The sequence below is a fragment of the Prionailurus bengalensis genome, chromosome C2, assembly GCF_016509475.1.
Source record: "Prionailurus bengalensis isolate Pbe53 chromosome C2, Fcat_Pben_1.1_paternal_pri, whole genome shotgun sequence".
NCBI classification, from domain to species: Eukaryota; Metazoa; Chordata; class Mammalia; order Carnivora; family Felidae; genus Prionailurus; species Prionailurus bengalensis.
In genome coordinates this window covers 152,951,206-152,975,900 of record NC_057350.1, presented here as the reverse complement: position 1 = coordinate 152,975,900, position 24,695 = coordinate 152,951,206, and the positions used below count along the sequence as shown (strand labels likewise).

The 24,695-nt window shown below is 42.0% G+C and overlaps 1 protein-coding gene across 1 annotated transcript in view; it reads right to left on the bottom strand.

Moving 5' to 3' along the window:
- Positions 1 to 24,695, bottom strand: part of SCN11A (sodium voltage-gated channel alpha subunit 11) — an 85,728-nt gene that overhangs the window by 18,079 nt on the left and 42,954 nt on the right. The window contains 7 exon segments of the mRNA XM_043595719.1: positions 2,617 to 2,670; positions 3,351 to 3,620; positions 4,074 to 4,175; positions 9,936 to 10,109; positions 13,049 to 13,203; positions 15,187 to 15,301; positions 16,036 to 16,149. Coding sequence (XP_043451654.1) covers positions 2,617 to 2,670; positions 3,351 to 3,620; positions 4,074 to 4,175; positions 9,936 to 10,109; positions 13,049 to 13,203; positions 15,187 to 15,301; positions 16,036 to 16,149 — 984 coding nt within the window.

The following is a 24,695-nucleotide window of genomic DNA, read 5'->3' as shown; positions in this document are numbered from 1 at the left end:
ATCTTAACTACCTTATCTAAAAGACCACAGTGTCTCTCAGCAGGAGCTTTAGCTCCCCAGCCTCCTCCAACCAGCCATGGCTCATGCAGGGAGACCCTCTTTAAGCTTCCCCTTGAGGGGCTTAAGTTGTACCATGCAATGGGGAGGGCATGTGAAAAGAGGCGTAGGCTTTTTTCTCCTAAGCAATAGAGAATCATGAAAGGGTTGTAAGATTGGGGAATGGCATGACCCCATGTGTCCTTTGAGAAGGTCTCTAGAATGTCTATATGGACACATAACTGGAAGGAGCCAGACTGGAGATGAGGCCACTGGAGAAGGGGCACAGTCCCTTCAGGCAGAGGTGACTACCAACTCTTGATGAACAGCTACATCCTTCATATAGAGACCACTGTTGTATTTAGTCTGTGCTTGTGCCCGGTCACTCTTGAATTCCCAGTTTACTGGGAATACTTTGGGCATACTTTGTGACATGTGACATGTAGATTCTCAATACACCTTGGATGGATGGATGGATGGATGGATGGATGGATGGATGGATGAGCGAATTAATAATCAAGCTCTAGAGCAGACGCAAAAATGGACCACAACTAACTTCCCCCAACTCAAGGTGTGACCAAAAGCATCCAAAATCCCCTTTGTCCAAGTTCTTCACATTGTCATTGGCTTTATGCAGTTTGGGGACAGGTGGCAGGAAGAGTTCTCTTTTCTTTCTCCAGATTGCATGCGAAGATATATCTATGAGTGTTGATAGCTCTGTCACTTGTTGAATGTTTTTATGATGTTTGCTATTTAATACCCACCACACAGACTAATGTAATGAAGGTAATATTTGAAAATATTTTTGTCTTTTGCCTTGAAGAGTACCTGGCCTTGGTCCCAATTGGCTTGAGATGTCCATTTGTTTGAACTAAGGGTAGCCATTAGTACAAAAACTATATAATGGAAAGAATCACCACTCAGCATCTGACATTTAAAATAAGGTTATAATGCAGGCTAACCATCCTGCAAAGGGAGGTTCAACTAGGGAAAGTAAATGATAAAAGCTCACCTCTCTTGTACCCAGAAAAAGCAGTAGAGCGACAGAGAACATCAGAGTCATGAGATGTGTATCCTGATTCTCCCTCCATGGGTTTGGAGAGGGGACTTGGGATTCAGTAAATTGAAAGGAACATGAAGGGGGGAAAGAGGATAGTTTTGCTCAACTTCTGTATTTTTCTAAAAGGAAGCTGCTGCTGGGAAGGCCTGGGATACATTGTGTAGGCAGGATGACTTAAGAGGTTAGAGTAGCATACTTGGACAGAAAGAGTCTCTCAAACTTCTCAGTTTTCATGAGGCTGGGAAATGGAGTTGATAGCCATGGGCCCGCCCTGATGGGCTTTTGGTAAGTGATGGGAGTAGCCTGCTGGGCCAGGGAGCCAAGTAGAGGACATGACAGAGAGTCAGTGTTTAAGGCCAGGAAGAGTTAAGGGGGGAGAAAGGCCCATGTTTTCACCAATATTTGAGACCCGCAAGATTCTCTGTGACTACACAGACAAGGGTATCATCATGCTAGGTGCCAGCACATACCAGCTATAATGTCCCAGGACCAGCATCAGGATGGGCATCCCTCCACCCACCGCCACCCACCTATCATTCGCTCAGGGAACATAACGTAAGCCACGCTTCCTGCAGACTTCTGCATACGATTCCCTCCCCATCCCCCATCTCCACCTCAAGGCAAATGGATGCCTCAGGTAAACTAGGGTGAAGGTCATATACTCAAAAGACAAAAATTAAGCACATTAACACTTTAAAATACTGCGTTTGTTATAATTTACTACTGTGCCACTTCTCACACCCCCAGTGATGCCTCTACCAGCTCACATGTATTGAACATCTACTATGTGCCAGGCATCCATCCTGCAGACTCTCAAACAGAACAACATGTGTGTGACGACAGGAAAAAAATAACGCTGGCTCCATTCTTGATTCAACCATTTGCTTACTCCATGGCTTTGGGCAGCATTCTTCCCTTCTACTCCTCGGTTTTCCCTACTGGGAAAGAGAAATGGCCTAGATGGCTGAGTACCCTTCCAACTTTGGGAATCCATGGTTTTACTTCTTATTTAACTAGAATTTAACAGGTGGCAATTGCCAGAAGCCCGTTTAGTCTCTGGAGAGACTGTAGCCATGGGAAGCCTCTCTTATCAGACGCAGTCCGTCTGTAAGGTCTTCCCAACAGCCCTTGGCTGGCACCCTTTGAAATCTGGCTTCTGCCTGTATACCCACTTGGAAAAGAAGTGAGAGAGGAAAATCAAGGCATTCTGTGATTCTGTTGCTTCTGGCTCCAAAGCATCCCAAATCCCTTTTGTCCAAGTTCTCCTCCGTGAGAGGTTGTTCCTTGGTCACTATGGAGAAACAGGACTGGGCTTTGGAGCAGAACGGAATGGAATACTCATCAGAAGATGAATGGAAACTTTTTTTTTTTGATCCTTATTTCATAGTGTTTGTCCCAAGGAAAACAGGGCAAGAACGCTAGCCAGTGGAACTACAACGTGGGAAGTTCTAGACCGTGTAGTGATAACATCCCTGATGTGACCCTGGCACTCTCTGTAACATGGCAGAACACGAGCTCACCCCTCTGGAGTCGACAGCTGCGTACATGATATCCATCCAGCCCTTAAATGTTGCCTGTAACAAAAGCAGAGAAACATGAACACAGAGACTTGCTATCTACAGATGAGTGCCATAAAACAGCAAGCGAGGCCCAGTGGGCAGATGCGTCTAAGACGATGCCCCACCCTTCCAGGACAGAATGGCCAGGTGAAAGAGAATTCCTTTCCTTTAGAAAGGAATTCAGACTATGGGTGTCTTGTGGGGTTTTTTTTTCTTCTTCATTTATACAAAATAAAGAGTTGTTTTTTTTTTTTAAGAAATTCCTGCCTTAAAAATTTCTGGAGAAGCTTTGTTAAAGCTGCTGGAAAGAGCCTGGCTGAGGCTTCCCTTGTGCCTCATGTTTGTGCTGTTCAAGCCCTGGCAACCGTGGTTTGACCAGAGGACTGACTTCCAACAAAGAAGTGCTGCTTAGCAACTGAGTCTCCGCTCCTGTTTGGCTCTGGAGAGTAAGGCGCCATACGGGACAGGGTGAGAGATGTACAGGGCCTTGCGTGGAGGTTGAGGCTCAGTAAACAAGAAAGTTGGAGACACTCGGTGGGGGGCAGTTCCAGAGGGCACTGGCTTCCACATGAGGAACTGGGATTCGATTCCACCAGCTCAATGCAGTCACTGTGTTTTTCGTTAACCTGAGAAACGATTTATGCTTCTTTCAAGGTTTCTCTCCTCCGAGTGAAAAATATACCAACGGCACTTACCACTTGCAAGAGGGCAAGGTAGGCCATTCCCACATTGTCAAAGTTGACCGGCGGGGTGACCCAAGAGAAATTTCCACTTTCGCATTGACTTTGGTTTGCCACAACGCTGTAATTTATAACTGAGTTTGTATCTGATACATTAATGCATCTTCCAAATTTTCCAGAGAAGAAGTTTACTCCCAGGATACAAAATATGAGCCAGAAAATGAGGCAGACAAGCAAAACATTCAGAATGGCAGGTATGGCACCTATGAGAGCATTGACGACCACCTTAAAAAAGAAAACGGAAGAAAAAGTAGGACTCACCAAGCTCTGGATCTCAGGATGGGCCCGATGTGCAGGACTGGACCTCTTAGGGTCTGTCTTTACTTTCTACCCTCAAACTCCCAACCCCGCATCCTAGGACAAGCCCTGCTCTCGGCTCCATACGGACCCGTTTCTCTTGTCACTGAGGATCACTTGAGAAGTGTCCCCTGATGACAGTGTCACAGACCTATGGGACACCTGCCCTAGGATTGAAGGAAAGCCGGAACCCATCTTGCCTACCACAGAATGCACGCTACGTCCTAAATTTTTCATCTCTCAAATTCTAAACAGCGCGTTCGGTAGGAAGGAGTCCAGAAACAGCTTGACGATTTAAGGGAAGCCCAGCCCAAGAAGAACGATTGGTGTTTCCACCTCTCCCTGACAGCTGACCTTCCTCCCGTGTGCTGAAGAACGTACCTTCATTCCTTCAAACTGGGACAGTGCGCGCAGGGGCCTCAGTGCTCGTAGAGTCCTGAAGGACTTCAAGCTCTTTAGGTCGATGAGACTGGTCACAGAGACCTGGTGGGAAGAGAAGCGATAGGTAGTGTACCTGACCTGGCTCCCAGGGAAGCCAGTGGGGGGCTGGTAGCCCTCATTCCGAGAGGCAGACACAGGGTATCCTCAGTGGATTATCCAGAAACAGAAGCCAGCCAGCCTTCTAGAAGTCGGAAGGCAAGTGAAGAGGCTATTTTTGCTCCAGTCTGCCAAAGCTACAACCCATGCAGGTGAGGGCAATGCACTTACCTGATCTGTTTAACGAAAGACAAAGAAAAGTGAGAAATTGTTAAAGGAAACCAAAGGACATGACAATGATGTGTCACTTAGGGTCCTGAATTGGATCCTGGACTAGGGGGAGGTGAGGGAAGGTGACACAGGTGGATAGAAAGAATTAACCATAAAGGACCTTATTGAAACGATTGACAAAATTAGAAAATGTGTATGGATCTTACTATTGAGTCACGTTAAATTTCCCAACTTTGATAATTGTGCTGTGACCATGTGAGACAATTTCATTGTTCTCAGGAAATACACACTGGAATGTTTAGGGGTAAAGAGGTGTGGTGCCTGCAACCTAATCTCAAGCAGTTTAGCAAGAAAAATGAAGAGAGGGGCGCCTGGGTGGCGCCGTCGGTTAAGCGTCCGACTTCAGCCAGGTCACGATCTCGCGGTCCGTGAGTTCGAGCCCCGTGTCGGGCTCTGGGCTGATGGCTCGGAGCCTGGAGCCTGTTTCCGATTCTGTGTCTCCCTCTCTCTCTGCCCCTCCCCCGTTCATGCTCTGTCTCTCTCTGTCCTAAAAATACATAAACGTTGAAAAAAAATTTTAAAAAAAAAGTTACAATGAAATAATAAATTGTTTGCTAGTATTTCCCCTCACTCAGTTAAATTTGGGGGGGAATTCAATCCAATTTTCTCTCCCAACATACTTCTTCCCAATGAGTCAGGACTAAGGACTGGATAGCTCTATAAACACACTAAATTGAAACTTAAATATAATGAGCTTAAGTTGCACACCACCATTTGTGGATTCCAGTCACTCTCATCGATTATGCAGAGGCTCAGCTTGCAAGACGGGTTGCTCAGCGGGACAGGAAGTGAGTTATCCTACAACTGACTATGCTGATATTAGAGTTCGCTATTATCTAAAACCATTCCCCACTAATCCTGCCAATCTCATCGTAGTAGTAAAATACTGGCAAATTCAGAGAAATTAAGTGAGTTGGTATGGCAGAATGACAAAATTTTTAAATGGGTAATTCAGCTTTTAAAAAATTATCGATTCAGGGGCACCTGGGCGGCTCAGTCCGTTGAGCGTCCGACTTCGCCCAGGTCACGATCTCACGGTCCGTGAGTTCGAGCCCCGCATCAGGCTCTGGGCTGCCAGCTCGGAGCCTGGAGCCTGCTTCAGATTCTGTGTCTCCCTCTCTCTCTGGCCCTCCCCCCCCCCCCCCCGTTCATGCTCTGTCTCTCTCTGTCTCAAAAATAAATAAATGTTAAAAAAAATTATCGATTCAAAATGCTCTTATTTATAAAGGTTTCCTAAAATAGGCTGTTTGTTTGTAACGGCACTGCCTGTCGGGAGAGTTATTTCAGCAGCTTTTCCACAAATACTCCTTCTACCTGGTTCCTGGCAAGAGGGAAAAGAACAGCACAGCTTAACGGTTCTTCCGGCTTTACCCAGTAGCTGTTATGGGTGGGGAAGAAGGGCCCCTAGAGGGACATTGTACACCTTTTCACCTGGAATCCGAACCCCAGTCTCCGTTCCACTAGATTCAGAAGCACCGACGAGACACGCAGACATAAAAACACCCGCATTCTTTCCCACTCTACAGTCTTCTGCTGCTTTTTATCTTACCTTTTTTTCCTATCTAGCTTGCATTTATCAGTCCGCACCGTGTGAACAGTCACCATTTTGATACATATCTTTTTTTCCTTGTGGTTTATTCCTTTTAACTGTTGTAAAATATTACAGTATATAAATATTCATATTTTATGGGTCCATCCCCCCTTGGTGAGGATCTAGGTTATTTCAATTTCTTTGCTGCTATGAACAACAAACTGGACAGCTGTATGCATGTTTCCTGCCTACGTACTCAAGAATTTTCCTTACATGTCTAACTAGAAGTGGTATTTCTGGAGAGTAAATTACAAATTGGGCTCATTTGCAATTTTACTTAATAGTGCAAAATTTTTCTGGGGCACCTGGGTGGCTTAGTTGGTTAAGGGTCTGACTTTTGATTTCAGCTCAGGTCATGATCCCAGGGTTACAGGATCGAGCCCCACATCAGGCTCGGTGCTGAGATTCTCTCTCTCCTTCTGTCCCTCTGTCCTGCTCTCTCTCTCTCTCTCAAAATAAACAAATAAACCTTTTTAAAAAATACTGCAAAAATGTCCCTGAAATTTTATTACATTAGTAGCAGTGATTAGAGATTCCATTTTCTTATATCTTTCTAAGTATTAGAGATTTTCCAACTTTAAAATTTTTGTCAGTCTGATGAGTAACACAGTTTCTCATTTTAACGTGTACTTCTGTGCTAATTGGTGATGCAGCTAGTATGTATTTCTTCATATATTTATTACAACTTGAGTTCGTTATGTGAATTACCTGTTTGCATCCTTCTCCCATTCTTACATTGGGTTGTCTTTCTCTTAAGAGCTGTAGGGAGTTTTTTATACTATGGATAATAATTTTCTGTTACGTATATGTCAAATACTGTCTCCAGGCCCTAGCCTGTCTTTAGAATTACAATTCTACTGAATAAAAAACCCAGAAGTTTTACATTTTGGGATAGTTGAATTCAATTATGTTCTTGTGGTTCTGTTTGTATTTTTCTTTTTACATACATTTTTTTTTTAAGTCCGACCATTTATTTTGAGAGACAGAGTGCATGCAAGCAGGGGAGGGGAAGAGAGAGAGGGAGAGAAGATCCCAAGCAGGCTTCTTGCCGTCAGTGCAGAACCCAGTGCAGGTCTCCAACTCACACACTGTGAGATCATTACCTGAGTCGAAATCCAGTGTTGGATGTTTAACCGACTGAGCCAGCCACCCAGGCGCCTCTCTATTTTTCTACTTCAAAATTATAAAGATCATTTTACACAATGCTGATTAACAAGCAGTGTAAAAGGATTATTCACGGACATTCTCTTATTTAATCTGCACAATAATTTTCTGAATTAAGTACATTTTATATCACCTACCATGTTACAGACAAGGAAACCCAAAGCCCAGAGGATTAACAACTTACTTCAAGTGGAATTGGCGTTCACACCCTGGCCTATGTGATGCTACAGCTAATAATAGCAATAGTGGACCTATCCAGTGCCTTGTCTGGGATTTATAAAGCATATAATTATAAGATTATTTCTTTCCTTGTTCTACTCATTTTTGTTCCGTTCATTTTGTTATCAAGGTTATACTTGTCTCATTAAGTAAAGTTTGTAAGCTTCCTCTCTTTTCTTATTCTTTGTAACAATTTGAATAAGGTTGGGGGTAACTGCCTATCTTAGTTCAGGCTGCTGTAACAGAATATCATAGCCTGGGTTGCTTATAAATAATGGAAATTTATTTCTCACAGTCTGGAGCTGGGAAGACGAAGATCAAGGTGTCAGCAGAATCACTGTCTGGGGAGAGGCCACATCCTGGCTCACCTATTGCTTTCTTCTCCCTGTGTCTTCCCGTGACAGAAGGGGTGAGGAAGCTCTGTGGGGTTCTCTTTTATAGCAGCTGTAGTTCCATTCATGAGGGCTCTTCCCTCATAACCTCAGCTCGTAACCTAATAAACACCTCTAAATAGGAACACATTGAGGATTACGTTTCAACATATGAATTTTAGGGGATGCAAACATTCAGCATATAGCACTACTCCTTGAAAGTTTGATACAACTTGCCTGTAAAACCATCTCGGCCTGGTGCCTTTTTTGACAGTGTGGTATTGAACTACTGTTTTGGTATTTTAAATGGTTATTGTTAGATTTATGCTTTCCATTTTGTATCTGGTCAAATTTTGGCACTCGGTAAAAAGTCTATACTCTCATTTTTATTAATGTGAAGATTTATGTCAAAAGAAGGAAGCACTTTGCTTAAGGTTACACAGAAAAAGCACAGACAAGAGAGCTTTAGGATCAGTTTCCTGAGTTGAGGTCAGTGGACCACAGGTCCCTAGAATGGAGATGCCAATCATTTGTCCACTGTCTTATGGGTTCTTCACTATAAAAGAAGATAATGGATTCGGAATGATTTGCACCCTGGAAACTGACAGGGTTGACAGACGTGGATATATTTATTTCCTTTTATCACTCCTGTTGGAGCTCCCATAGCACTGCTGCCTTTCTAAAATGCCTGAAACACATGGCTACTTGTGTCCACCAATAATTTTTTAAATTTTTATTTAAACTCTAGTTAGTTAACATACAGTGCAATACTGGTTTCAGGAGTAGAATTCAGTGATTCATCACTTACATACAACACCCAGTGCTCATCCCAACAAGTGCCTTCCTTAATGCCCACCACCCATCTAGCCCATCTCCCTACCCTCCTCCCCTCCAGCAACACTCAGTCTGTTCTTTATTGTTAAGAGTCTCTTATGGTTTGTTTCCCTCTTTCCCTTTTTCCCCCTTCCCATATGTTTATCTGTTTCTTAAATCCCACACATGAGTAAAACCATATGGTTTTTGTCTTTCTCAGTGTGACTTATTTCGCTTAGCATAATACACTCTGGTTCTATCTACATTGTTTCAAATGGCAAGATTTCATTCTTTTGATGGCTGAGTAATATTCCACTATGTACATATATACCACATCTTCTTTATCCATTCATGAGTCGACGGACGCTTGGGTGTGTCCACCAACATTAGCAACATTATGGTTCTCCAAATAGGTATGCTGACCACATGGTTTATGCACGTATCATGTCTACTTCTTTAAATAGCAGGGACAAAGTCTAACTAGTCAGCTCATGGTAGAAAGGATATCAATGTGAAAATCAAGGGCTTTAGAGTGAGGCTTCCTTGGTTTTTGAGTTTCACTTCCGCCATTTCTAGCCAATCTTTGACATGTTTCTTAACTTCTCTATGACTTAGTTTCTTCCTGCGTATATGAGAAAAGTAATAGTGCCTACCATACTGAGTGGTTGTGATAGCTAAAAGAGAGAGTGCATGTGAAGCATATAGCAGAGTACCTGGTACAGACAAAGCTTTTGATAAGTGTGATATACTATTATTAGCTTTAGCATCACACAGACCAAGGTGTGAGTCCCAGTGTCATCTGAAGCAAGTTGCTAACCACCTGAGCTTCAAAGTTCTTTGTCCGTAATCTGGTAGGTGATGTATAACTCTGCTTAAGCCAGAGCACTGATGTGCAGATTAAATGAAAGAAGGTTCTTATGTTGCTTGACAATCAAAAGGGAGACCAGCTTAGTCTACTGGCTTCTGACCTGCTTTGAGAAGTCTTCAGAGAAAATAGAAAGTTGGAAGGAAAAGGGTAGGACACTCAATATTATTCTAGGCATACATCAGACATAAGCAGCGTTTATGGAGAGAACTGGATGAGTCATCATGGAAAGGGCTGGGGTGGTGAGAATATGAAGTGCAGTGTGAAGAATGTGACCCAGAACAGACGGGACTGCTGATGGGTAGAGGACGACTATTTGCAAGTACTGTGAAGAAAAATATTTTGGAGAGGCACCCATATAAGGCACACAGGAAAGGCAGCTCCCGTATGATGCCCACCCCTCCCCTCCCCCCAACCCTTGCCCGCATGGGACACAGACATGGCAAACTTACAATTACAATGATGAAGTCAAGCCAGCACCAGACACTGGTGAAATACTTCCCAAATCCAAAGGCCACCCATTTTAGACCCATCTCCAGGATAAAAATGTATGTGAAAATATGGTCAGTACAATTAAGTAATGCTTGGATATTGGGTCGTTTCTCAAGGTGAATATCTTCAAATACCTGAAATGATAAAGCATAGCCATGGGCCAGGTTGAATATTTGCACAGAACTGCTTGAGGACTTTGCTTTTTAATTTTTCTTCCTTATTTGAATAAACTAGTATCTCTTTTGGTGACAAGGCTTTGCTCAAAAGGTATTAAGGATGAAATGTCTCAGTGGAATCAATTCCTTGAGTAAGTAAAACCACAAGAAGGAAGATCCTATTTCTAGACTTCCATTGCCACAAGAGCTCCCTAGGTTCTCATCACTGACCCCTGAAATATGAAAACATCTTTCTAACAGATCACCACACAATTTCCTGATCTTCCTGATCCTTCCAACTCTTGTCAACAATATCTTGCCGACGTTTCCAGAACCACTCAGTGAAATACTCCATCTCTCTCATCCTCCTAGTTACTTTAGTAGCCCTATTCAGTGGCTCTCCATTGCCTGTAACACCTTAGGTCCAAACACCTTAGCTCCCACTCTAAATCCTGCCAACCCTGATGCCAACGACCTACCGCAAACAGCCTTACCACTTACCCCTGTGCTCACGATGGATGTGCTCATTTTTATGTGTACCAACACATGCAAAAGTTGAGGAAGCTCTGGGCTAGTGTAAATTACTTTGAACGTGAAACATTCGTTCAGTGTGATCATGAAAATGAGACGCCTTAGCTTCTGAAGAGACCCTTTTTCATGCTACATGCAAGCATCTCCGTCATTCAAAGTGCATATGTGATTCTTCGGGGTCTATATAACTAGGCTAAAAACTGAGAATGAAAAAAAAGAAGATAAGGGGACCTAGTACTGAACCTGTCAAGACATCTGGGCAAACACTGAAGGCAAGAAAGAAATCGGTCCTCTTGTTGAGTACGAAGGTAAGCCCACGGCCCCATGGCCCTAGGGAACAATAATGCAAAAGAATAAAACAGTCTGACTTTCAACTCCTAGGTGGGCTTTGACTGGAGAAGACCCTCCACTTCCTCTTGTCCCCTGTCATCTCCTCATCATTTTTGAAGTCTCAGTTTGGCTGATATTTTCCATAGGAAACTGTCCTTCTTCCACCAAGAATGAGTTAGATGCCCATTCTACATGGCCCCATGTCATCCACTGCTTCTCTGAGTGTATCACTATGGTCCTGGTCTATAATTCTTGGACCCCATCTGTCTTCCCTACTAGACTCCCTGCTCCTGGAAGTCAGGGACTTATCTGTGTGTTTGCCTCTTAAAGACAGACAAATGGGAATGGTGTGGAAGCTCAGTTCCTCTGTCATTTTGGAAGCTGAGCAGCAAGCTGGCTCAGCAGATCTGTTTGCTCTGCAGAAGAGTAGGCCAATGTTAGCAACTGAGCTTTGGAGGCTCCCACATTATAATGAGGACATTTCCTTGTCCAGGAAGCTCCCATTATTACACAGTTGTCCAGACCAGGGCTTCCCAAACTCTAATGAGTCCCGAAGCATCTAGGTTCTGATTTCAGCGGGCCTGGGGTGGGCCCAAGACTGCATTTCTAACAAGTTTCCAAGTGATACTAAGGCTGCTGGTCCACACAGCACAGACAGTGGCAAGAGACCAGATGTTTCCTGTCTTCCTTTCTCTGCAGATACGTTAAGTGGAACTAGACCCGAGTCCCTCTCCTATAACCCTCAACATTGTGTGTTCAGTCTTGCTTTGTCCAACCTACACTCCTCTTAACATAACAAAGATGAGAACTAGAAGGAGAGTACCATGTCTCCCTGGCCTTCTGACAACACCGTGCTTTCCCACTGAGTAACACAGGGTTTGGTAGACACCAATTACCATTGTGGAATAAATGAAGAGCCCTATTACTTGAATAAGGTAAATAGCCAGTGAAAATGTAAGCCCAGAAGACTTCAGGGGATCCTAGACCGAGGGTTCGCAACAGAAAGTAGGAGACTTCTCTGATACGGTTTAGAAAAGTTTACTTTTTTTTTTCTTGAGAAATAATTTGTACCGCAAGTAGATAAATGGAGATGGGTGCTGATCATAGGGTCTGGCGGGCCCCAGCGTGCACTCATCTGCTTTCACCTGGAGATCACACAAACGTAAGGCACTAGCCAGGAAAGCAGTGGTGACGAAGCAAGACATTTCCTTGTCCCTTCCAATGGCTAGTGACTTAATGTTCTGTGACCCCAAATCAATAAGGGAGAACCTAAGGTTCCATTCCCTTACATACCAAATAGTAAGAGAGTTTAGTTATATATTCTGTCCATTTTAAGGGAAAACACAAGATAGAAGGGGACGAAGGGAAAGAGAGAGAGAAACATGTAGGTAGTAAGGAAGAAGATACTATCACTCAAGGGTGGGGGGCAAAGAGAAGGCAAGGACCAAAAGGTGAGGAGAGAGAGCAGGAAGGATATATGCTATGGAGGCCAATGGATTTGGAGTTATTTCCAAACCTCACTGGGACACACCTGACACCTCAATCTAGAAGGATCTGCCATGTACATAAAGCAGTATCTCTTTGTTTCTCCTCCCAAGGGAACATGAGTGGTGGAAAATACCAAGACAACAGATTATATCTTCATCTGGTCCCTGTAGCCTTTCCCTCTTAATGTTTTACCTTTTGGAGAGCAGCTCTATGTTCTTCTGGAAAAGAGAGGTAGAAACATTGCTGTCCAGAGGAAGAAATATGTAGGATACAGTGAAAATGTCTAGAAATTCTCCAAGAATGAGGGACAGGCCTGGGGTCAAGGGCAGGCTCCAGTAGCCACTTTAAAGTGCTGATTTGAGTCACGCTTCCCCACAGGTAAAGTGCCTTTGGCTTGGGGACTTGGCAGTTGGAGCATGACTCTAGAATTTGGGTAAAATCTTGCCCTTGAGGGGGCCCAGCAGCAGAGATCCCGCTTCTGCCTTGTCTCCCCACATTCACAGCCCCATGTCAGAATGTAGCCCAGCTGCCTTGATCCCCAATGTCCCCACAAGACCGTGATAATTTACCAGTGCCCCACTGCTCAGCAGAATCACAAAGATAACAAAGCTCTCAAACCAACTGTGTTTCACTATTTGGTAGCAGGTTTTCCGCAGGTTCCACCAAATGATCCAGTGGGACTTTCTCTTGTCCGTGGCACAGCATGGGAAGCAGTGACCCAGGCCTGCAAGAAATAAGCAGTAGCATTATCATTAGTGCCTGCCTTGAACTGTATTAATAATCCTAACTCTTCATCCCTGCCTTTATGTTTATCCCTTACCTTTGCAATTTTTCCCACTGAAGAAAGAGGTGTAAGTCGTTTTCCAACCCTTCAGCTCTGGGCTTGGCCATATGACTTGATGTGGCCAATAGAGCAGAGTGAAAGTCACACATGCCAGGTCCGAGCTTCGGCCTTAACAGGCCGTGCATGTTTCCACTTGCTCTCCAGGACCATTTCCATAAGAAAGGAATATTTGGGCCAGCCCACTGGTTTCAGGAGAAGGAGGATGGACATGTGGTACAGAACCAAGTGGCCCAGGCAAGCCCCGGCTAGGTTGGCCAGCTCCCAGTCATTACCACTCATACGAATACAGCCAGCCAAAATCAGCAGAGATACCAGCCTAGATGAGCAGAATCATGTAGATGCACGTTCACTCTTGTGTGCCACTGGGGCTGCATGGCTGTTTGTTATACTGCAATTTCTTTTGGCAATAGTAAACTGTGTCCTAAGGACTGAGGGGAATGAGGTAAGGAGGGGCACAGGCTCTGTGAACCACCCAAACCACACAGGGGAGAATCTGATCCACTGTCGAGGTGCTTACACATAGCTGAACATTTGCCTTCAACACACACGAGCCCTCGGCATGAATCACATCACCCTTCTCTCCTTGTCTCCTCCGCCCATCCTCCAAGTCCTGTGGATGCTAATTTCACAGTGATCACAACATTCCACTCCCTTCCTCATCATCTTCCTAAGCAACCGTGAGGTCTCCTCAGTCTGTCCCTGCCATCCTCCATTGTTTAGAACACCAATAGGTCAATCTCCCTGAAAGGTTATTTCTTCTTTTATGCCACCCCTCCCTTCTTGAAACCAACCTTTCTTCTCCAGCTCCACTGTTGACAACCTGTGCATACCTCAAAGACCAGTCCAAATGTAAGTCAGGAGAACGGTGATCTATTCCTAGCCTGACTTCTGACCCCGTGGGAAGTTGGGGGGCCGTCAAACAACCTGGAATATGTTTGAAACCATTCTTGGTGTCTTGTCTGAGACCGGTCTAGTGTCAAACTTATGGAGAAATTTTTAATTTTTAGATTCATTCATTCACTTAAGTCCCTATCTATCTATCTATCTATCTATCTATCTATGTTGAGCCCATAATCTAGGAAAGATTCCATTCTCACCCTAGAGATACAATATTAAGTCACTGCCTATGTTTTTAAGGACCTCACAAGAGAGACAGACACAAATAAATTCCCCACATGAATATAGGAAATAATAAAGGCACATAGGAACGAACCACTATAACTACTCAAGGAATCAGGAGAGACTGCATTTATTGATTGCTTATTATATGCCAGATACTCTTCTAGAAGGTGATTTACATTCACTCATTTAATACTAACAATAACCCTTTGCAGTAGATACTAGTATTACAGCCATCTTATAAATGAGGCACAGAGTGGCTAAGTAAATTAAGTCACACAGCTAGTAAGTGGAGAGGCCAAAATTAAGCTCAGGCAGTCTGGGTCCAGAGCCAAAGGTCCTAACTACAATGCTATCTTTCTTTCAGAGAAAAATCTTGAGGGATGGCAGGGCTCCATTCAACCCTGGTCAGGTTCCCTTTTCTACCACCTCGTCTACGTCCTGACAATGGATGTACTGGGGGTTAGAGAAAGTGGAAGACATATTGGCCCAGCGGGCTCTCTCGGAAAGTTTTCTGGAGTTTCTACCCCAGTTGTTAGGTTATATAAGTTGACCCCACCTAAATCAAGAATTTCCTGAAATCTCCTTTGCCTGGATCTGATAATGGCCCCAAGAATTGATAGATGCCCTCTCTTCACTTTTGTCTCCAGTAGAAGTAGAAAGAAGGCATCTACAGAGCTTCCAAGAATAACAGAATTTCCTCCAAATGTTCTGCGAACTGGATGCAGGAATACTGCCACTTACCTTTGGGAAAACATCTCTCTGGTTCTTTTTTGGGAACCATTTCCGGTACCCTTGCAAAAGGATCCTGTGGATCAATGGTGCTACATTCTGAGAAAACACTGGTGGTATCAGACTTCTGCACATGAGAACAAAGGAAAAAGGGAATCATTTACCAAGACTGTCTCTCACCATGGTAGCACCTAATACCTTAGTGTGCGACATTTTAGGAATAAAGCTAGCTAGACAAAGATTCCAGGTATAGGGGTTTCTAGAAAGTGTCCCTCTCATTGGGTGTTTCTAAAAAGTGCTCTGAGTAGCCCTGACATTAGGAGAGAATTTCCTAACTGCTCTCCCCTGGCTGAAAAAAGACAAGGTATATGAAGATACAGTGTCTCAACCTTCCCCCTCCCCCCACAAATCATATCTCTGATACACTACCTAACTCCAAATAGGGAAGCTGGGTGATGAGGTGAAGGCTACTTTACTGAGACTAATTTTCAGCTCTCTCAATCCCTAGAAGAGTAGGCCTATGTTAGTGGCTCTCATTGATTTTTGTCTTCCAGGATACATTTTGACAATGTCTAGAGACACTTTTGATTTCACAACTGGGGGATACTATTTGCATCCAGTGGGTAGATGCCACGAATGTTGCCAAACATCCTACAGTAGACAGAAGAACCTACCACCATGAGGAATTATCGTGCCCCAAATGTCTTAGTGGAGAGGTTAAGAAACCCTGGCCTACACCTTTGCTTAAGATCTGACTCTGGCAATTGGTTCCGCATTAGTCTTGATAGCCATAGTGACTGTCTTGGAGAATGTGTATGGATAAGCCACAGGTTCCTCCTGGAAGCACCCTGGGAAAATTACCTTTCGGGGGTTCTGTGCTGACAGATAAATGTCACCTTCAGAGAACACATCAATTTCCACACTTTGAGCTCCTGGGCTGGTAGACGTCTTGGTCTCCTGAGGGAGTTCATAGGCCTGACACAGAGGAGGCCAATTAAGTACAATTAATATTCCTCCTGGACAGCTCACTTGAGATAAAACAAGTTTGAATTATGACGTTTTACTTCTTTTCTTTTCACTTTTTAAAACTCTCCTGGAGAAACTCCACACAAAATAATTCTGGGAAAGCTACCATAGGAAACAGGTAATGAAACTTACCCAAAAGTCATTTAAGCAAAACTATATAGTTTTGGTACAAAATTCACCAAATAATTCAGAAGGGGGTGGCTAATAAATTATTTAAAAAGTGGTGCTGGTATAATTATCCCTGAAAAAAATAATATAATACAGAATGCAGTAAAAATAAAATCCATAATGATTTGATGTACTAATATAAAAATAGATGAGTAAAAAATGTTAGAAGAATAATTTGGAAAATAATTTTTTTTATTCTTTGGGGTACAGAGGGTTGGTTTAGTGAAATAGAAAAGGGCATAAAGAGACAAATGAAGATGTATTACTACAGAAAAATAGAAAGTAAATTTTGTGTGACAACCTGTGGGTATATTCAAGAAAGATGTACAAAGTCATGCAGGTATATGTGATTACACCTGCAGGTATAATCAAGAAGGATGTCACGGTGTATGTAAATATTCCTGTGACTCTGACACTCTAAGGTCATAATTTAAGAACACTTCTCCCTTTTGAACACATGCATGGACACATTACACACACACACACACACACACACACACACACACACGAAACACAGGTAAATGTATCTATGGACCAGACACAGAACAGAAATATGAAGTAGTAACAATTTAAAATGTGTAGCAGAGAGGGGCGCCTGAGGGGGTTCAGTCGGTTGGGTGTCTGACTTCGGCTCAGGACATGATCTCATGGTTTGTGAGTTCGAGCCCCGCGTCGGGCTCTGTGCTGACAGCTCGGAGCCTGGAGCCTGCTTCAGATTCTGCGTCTCCTCCTCTCTCTTCCACTCCAACGCTCATGCTCTGTCTCTCTCTGTCTCTCAGTCATAAATAAACATTAAAAAAATTAAAGTGTGTAGCAGAGAATGATAACTAAAAGTGCCCCATATGAGGAAGGGAACCACAGCTATGTCCAAAGCTTGAAACTGTGGACTGGGTTGAAGTTCTTGCACTTAAGAGAGAAGGCCAAAACAAGTTGTTGTCAATGCTTGGAATTACAATTATACACAGCTGCCTATCTAGGGAGGCAGAAGGAAGGAAGGCCTCAGCAATAAGACCTGAGTAAAGGTACCCACTGGATCTGAAATACGTCTAGTGTCACTATTAGACAAGAATCTCCAGTTGGCAATTTAAGACTTGGTTCTGCGCTGGTTGCCCCAGAAGTATCTATTAAAGACATCACAGAACTTAGACTGCAGAGAGAGTGACAGATCCTCTCACTAAAGATGAAATTTTAAATGAAGACTCCGAAATACAGGAGGAGACAAACAAATCAGTAGCCCTGTAAATTAACTACTAGGAGGTGGATTTACTTGAGAAAAAAACGAAATCATATAGTAATCTGGAAGTGTCATCAAAATGAGTAAGTTTAGGATTTAATCAAAAGTATACAGAGTTTCACTTCCTGAATGGCAATGTAAGGAGCTCTGTGGACATGTTCTCCAGAGAAATGAGCCTAAGTGGGGAAAAATATTTTTAAGAAATCACTTAGAGTCTCTGGAAATTGTCCTAAGGGCATACAGCAAAGGAAGAAACATTTATTCAAAAAAATCTTCAGAATTCAGGAACAGCAGCAGGAGTCCATGGCAATCGAGCCATGATTTCCCCTCTCCCTCTCACCTTCCAGCTCAGTTTGATGGAAGCCTTACTCGAGGCAGCTGTGACAAAGATGAGGTTCCCTCTACCCTCAGCCCCCAAGGAAGGGATATGTATCTTATCAGCAGGTAGAGATCACTAGCTTTTCTTATCCTCTCCAATGCGGAGTTGACGAGGCCATGTTCCTGGTGAATGTGGCCAAGAATTTGGGCTCTCTTTTTCCAACCAGTCTCCTAGGACAGAGACTATTCCAGGCTCCCCAGCCTGAGAATACTGGAATCCTGATAAGCCTCACGCCAGCTAGTTTGTAGGGAAGAGGTTCCCTCTTTTTACAAAGAGGGAAGCTGAGAAGATGTGAGACCACTGCCCCTCCAAGCACTTGCATTAGTAGCTAAGGGCTCTTGTCTATGAAAGGAGGCATTCCATAAGAAACAAGAACTTTGAAGCTCTCCACAAAAGAATCCACTTTATCTGACACAACGTGAGGGAGTCCAAGCCTAAGGGTATTCTTGAAAACAACGGAGATTTTGACGGTAAGCAAGTAAGAAGAGACTGGTAGCTCTTCATTAAAAGCAACAAACTCCAACTAATTTGGATGTAAATCTTAAAAAATAAAAAAATAAATTTAAAAAGGCAACAAACTAAACCACAGGTCAGCAAGTTCACCACAGAGAACCGAGGAAAGAGACAACTGAGAAGACTCTCCCTGGGTTGGGGGCGGAGGGGAGGGACCTGAGTGGCTCAGTCAGTTGAACATCTGACCTCGGCTCGGGTCATGTTCTCGCAGTTTGTGAGTTTGAGCCCCACACTGGGCTCACTGCTGTCAGTCTGTCAGCGCAGATCCCACTTTGGGTCCTCTGTCCCCTTCTCTCTGCCCCTCCCCGGCTTGCGTGCCTCCAATAAATAAATAAATAAATAAATAAATAAATATTTTTTTAAAGAAGAAGAAGGAGGAGGAGGAGGAGGAAGAGGAGGAGAAGAATCTCCCTGGGGTCAGAACAAATCTCCAAGACTGGCCGAATAAGTAAACCCTACCTGAATTTAATTAGGTCAGACTGCAGAGCAGTCAATGACCTGTGGTATCGTCAAAAACAGTAGAGCAATTAAGCCAGCAATTAGTTGAGCCTAAAATCTGGGTGTGACGCCATATATGGCAGACAGAGTAACAGAGAGATCGTGGAAAGAGACAGTCAAAGAGAGACCTACTAAAATAACTGTCATCCTGCAGTGACGGCCAGCAAACCCAAGGGTGTGCCCTCCAAAGTGGCACCAAAGACTTCACATTTGTGTGTGTGTGTGTGGTGAGGGGAGGTAGGGAAAGGAGGGAATAGACTTCACTAGAATAGTCTAGCCAAGTCACCAAACAATCCCCAGAGAGGAGAAAAGGGAATAAGTTCCAGGTCTGCTACAATATATTAAAATGTCCAGTTTTAAACAGAAATTATAAAACATGGGGAAAAAACCAGGAAAGTATGACCCATACATAGGAAGAAAGCAGACAACATATACTGCCTGTGAGAGGGCCTGGATGCCAGAGTTAATAAACAAAGAATACAAAACAGTGAGTATAAATATGTTCAAAGAATTTTTAACAATATTTAATAAATAAGGGATGCTATGATAACAATGTATAATCAAATACAGATTATCAATGAAGTGAGAAAACTTATTTAAAAAACAATAAAAATTCGGGGCGCCTGGGTGGCTCAGTCGGTTGAGCGTCCGACTTCGGCTCAGGTCATGATCTCACGGTTTGTGAGGTCGAGCCCCGCGTCGGGCTCTGCGCTGACAGCTCAGAGCCTGGAGCCTGCTTCAGATTCTGGGTCTCCCTCTCTCTCTGCCCCTTCCCTGCTCATGCTCTGTCTCTCTCTGTCTCTCAAAAATGAATAAACCTTAAAAAAATATTTTTTAAAAACCAGTAAAAATTCTAGAGTTGAAATGTGTAATAACGGAAATGAAAAACTCACTAAGTTGAGCAACAGTACATCTGAACTGGCAGAAGAAAGAATCAGTGGACTTGAAGAGGGATCAGTACAGATTGTACAATCCAAAGAGCACAGGAAAGAAAGAAGAGAGAAAACCTAAAGGAAACTCAGAGGAATGTAGGACACTATTAAGCACACCAACCACAAAGAAAGGAGAGAGAAAAAGGAGCAGAATAATGGCTGAAGACTTCCCAATTTTGACCAAAAATATTAATCGACACCTTTAAGAAGCTCAGAAAACTCAAAATAGGATAAACACAAAGGGATCCAAACATAGATATACCATAGTAAAAATGCTGAAAGCCAAGGACAGAGGAAATATTGAAAATAGCAAGAAAGAAGCCATTCAGCATGTACCATGGGATTCCAACAAAATTAACAGCTGACTTCTTATTAGAAACAATGGAGACTAGAAAGCAGTGGAATGATATGCCATGAGTGCTGAAATTAAAAAGCAAATGTGAATCAAGATTTTATTATCCAGCAAAACTATCTTTCAAAAATGAAGGTGAAATAAAGACATTCCCAGATTAACAAAAAGGAAATTCTTGGCTAGCTGACCCACCTTACAAAAAAAATGCTGAAAAAGATCTTTCAGGCTGAAAGGAAGTGATCCTAAATGATAGTAAAAGTGCACACAAGAGAGCAAAGAGCGGAGGTAAAGGTAAGTCTGTAATTATAAAAGGTGAGAAAAATGCGTATTTCTTTTCTTCCCTTCTGATTTCAAAAGAAATCGTCTGAAACAGTTTAAAATTAACGTATTTTTGGACATGTAACATATAAAAATAAAATATATGTGAGAATAATAATACCAAAGAGGCAACCAGGAGCAAAGTTTTATTGTAGTAAGGATATGACACCTGAAGGTAACTCACATTCACAGAAACAAATGAAGAGAGCTAGGAATGATAAATGAGAAAATTAATAAACTCTATAAATAGATACTTGTTTTCCTTCTTTTCTCAGCTTCACTAGTAAACATATAATTATATAAAGCAATGATAAAAGTGTATTGCTGTGTTTTTAACATATATGAATGTAATATGTATAATAAAAATAGTACAAAAATGTGGGAGAGGAAACAGAGCTACACATGAGTAATGTTTCTGTATCTCATTAGAACTAAGTTAACTTATCAGACATCAATTCTGAAGATGTTAGATGTATGTGGCAGCTCCTAGAGCAATTGATAAGGAAGTAACTCAAAAAATGATGTGAAAGTCGTTAAAGGAATTAAGATGTTATATTAGAAAATACTCAAATAATGCAAAATAAGGCAATAAAGGAGGAAAAGAGGAATAAAAACACATGGAACTTATAAAAACAAAAAGCAAAATATTAGTAGATAAACTAGATCAATAATAATATTAAATGTGAATGGGTCAAACAATCTAATAAAAAGGTAGAAAATGTTAGACTGGATAAGAAAACAAGATCCAATTATGTACTGTCTACAGAAGAGACATTTTATATTCAAAGATACAAACAGTAAAAGAATGGAAAAAGCTATCATACAAGCAGAAGCCAGAATAAAGCTGTAATAACTATATTAATATCATACAAAACAGACTTTGAAACAAAAAAATTTACTAGAGATAAAGAGGGACATTTTATAATGACGACAAATCACTCTATCAGAAAGATATAACATTTATAAACATGTATGCACCTAACAGAAGAGCCACAAAATATATGAGGCAAAAACTGACAGAATTGAAGGGAGAAATAGACACTTCAATAATAATAGTTGGAGACTTCAATAACCCATTTTCAAAAATGAATATAACAACTAAGTAGAAGATAGAAATAGAAGACTCGAACAACCTGATCTATCCATTATACTGAAAAGACACCTGTGGAACCCTCAACTCCAAACAGCAGAATATACATTCTTCTCCCATGCACACGGAACACTTCCAGGATAGACAATATGCTAGGCCATCAAACAAGCCTCAATAAATTTAAATGTATTGAAATTGTACAGACTGTGTTCTCTGATCATAATGAAATAAAATTGGAAGAACAAAAAGACACTTGAAAAATCACAACTATGTGGAAATTAAACAAAACATTCCTAAACAACCAATTTGACTTGTAGTCAAATGAAAACATCACAAAACATATTAGACTTTAAGGCTTAAAGTATAAAAGACTTTAAGATAAATGGAAATAAAAATATTATATGCCAAAATTTGTTGGATACATGCAGCTAAAGTAGCACTTAGAGGGAAATTTATAGCTATAAATACCTACAATTAAAAAACATCTCAAATCAATAACCTAACCTTCCACCTGAAGGCACTGGGAGAGGAAGAGAAAACTAACTCAAAACAAGCATAAATAAGCATACAGTAAGTATTTGAGCAGAGATTCAGAAAATAATAGATATAATCAACAAAATCAAAAGTTGATTATTTTAAAAGATCAACAAAATTGACAAAACTTTAATAAGACTGACCAAGAGAAAATGAAAGATCAAATTGCTAAAATCAGGAACAAGAGGGGACATTGCTATCAACCTTAGAGAAACCAAAAGGATTCCAAGGAAATATTATGATTAACTATATGTTAACAAATCAGATAACTTCAAAAAAAGGACATATTCCTAGAAATACAAAAACTACCAAAACAGCCACAAGAAGAAACAGAAAATCAGAACAGCCCTGTAATTCCTATAACAAAGTAAACAGATTTAATTTGTAATTTAAAAACTTCTCACGGAGGGTGGCTCAGTCGGTTAAGTGACTTCTGCTCAGGTCATGATCTCAGGGTTTGTGAGTTTGAGCCCCACATCAGGCTCTGTGCTGACAGCTCAGAGCCTGGAGCCTGCTTCAGATTCTCTGTCTCCCTCTCTCTCTGCTCCTCCCCTGTTCATGCTCTGTCTCTCTCTCTCTCTTCCAGTTTCTGGTCTGACATGTAAGAAGGCGTGGAAGTCTCCACTCCATCCTAACATGTGAAAAGCTAAACGAACTGGAAAACCAATAACTCTTCTTAGAGCCATAAGAGAAATAAGTCCAGGACAAATTATTGTCCCCCAAGTTGGAGAGAAAGACAGGATAATACAGAGAATCACAATTTACCAAAGCAGAAGCCCAGGAGCAAAATCCTCCATGGGAATCAGTCCCCGAGGAGGGAAACCTAAACTGTAATTGACGAACTGCTGGAGGCTCAGTGTGGACAAGTCTCAGAGATAAAAGTCCTAGGGGACCCGGTCAACAGAGGCCCCCACACATTTGTGAGTTTTAACTCTTAGAGCTCTACCAGGTTCTCACAGTAAATGTAGGAGAAAAATCCACACTTGCTTCCAGCAGGGGGAGAGTAAAAGGAAGCATTTTGAAACACGCTAGAGAATTCTATTCTTAACAAGCCCTTCCCTCAAGAGAAACTAACCAGAGCCTAACCTGCTGGGGTTTCATCGGGACCTAACTGACCCGGGGGTGGGAAATACCCGACTCTAGCTCACGCTAGCCACACTGAGAAGCACTGTTCACGGTCCAGAAGCACAGGCTCACTAAAAGACTGAGATCTAATCATAGGACCACAGAGCTTCTTCATTCCCCTCAAACCTCACCAACACATTGATAAAGGCCCATTTAGAGCATTTCCATCTACCCAGCACATCATGTCTGATTCTGAAGAAAAAATAGAAGGCATACTAAAAGGCAAAAAATATAGGTTGAAGAGACAGGCAAGCATCAGAACCAGTCTCAATATGGCAGTGTTGTTGGAATTGCCAGACCAGGAATTTAAAACAGCTATGATTAAAATACTCAGGGCTCTAATGGACAGAGTAGACAGCATGCAAGAACACACAGGCAAATTGAGCAAGAGAGATGAAAATTCTAAGAAAAGATTTAAAAAATGCTAGAGATCTAACACATTGTAATAGAAATAAAGAATGTCACTGATGGGCCTATTAGTAGACTGGATACAGCTGAGGAAAGAATCTCTGAGCTTGAGGCTATCTCAGTAAACATCTCCAAACCTGAAAGACAAAGAGAAAAAATATGGGGAAAAAAAGGAACAGAGTCCTTAAGACCTGTGGGGCACCTACATAGGTGAAACATACATGTAATGGGAATACCAGAAGGAGAAGAGAGAAAAGAACAGAGTATTTGAAACAATACACACAATGTTCTAGCCTCAATTATAACTGATAATATTTGGATGGACCCCAGGACATCATGCTCAAGTGAAACAAGTCACAGAAAGACAAATACAGCATGGTATCACTTATGTGTGAAATCTAAAAAAGCCAAATTTGCAGAGACAGAGAACGGAATGGTAGTTAACAGGGGCTGGGGGGTGGGGGGTGGGGGGAGTGGGTAGCTGCTGGTCCCAAAATACAAACTTTCAGTTAGAAGATGAATAAGGATATAATGTACAGTGTTGTGATTATAATTAATAATACTATGGTATATACTTGAAAGTTGCTAAGAGAGTAAACCTTAAATATTCTTACCACAATAAAGAAATAATTATGTGACATGACAGAGGTGTTAGCTAATACTATGGTGGTAATCATATTATAAGGAGGGCCATGTTAACCTGATACCAAAACCAGGCAGACACATTATAAGGGAAAAACCTAGGGATGCAAAATCTTTAACAAAATACTAGCCAGTTGGATGCAAATATACATAAGAGGATAAAAATATACCATGCCCGACTAGGGATAATCCAAGGAATGCCTAAGTGATTTAGCATCCAAAATAAATGTTAAAAATGAGTATCCCAATAAATATAGGAAAAGTATTTCAGAAAAATTGATATACGTTCATAATTTAAAAGA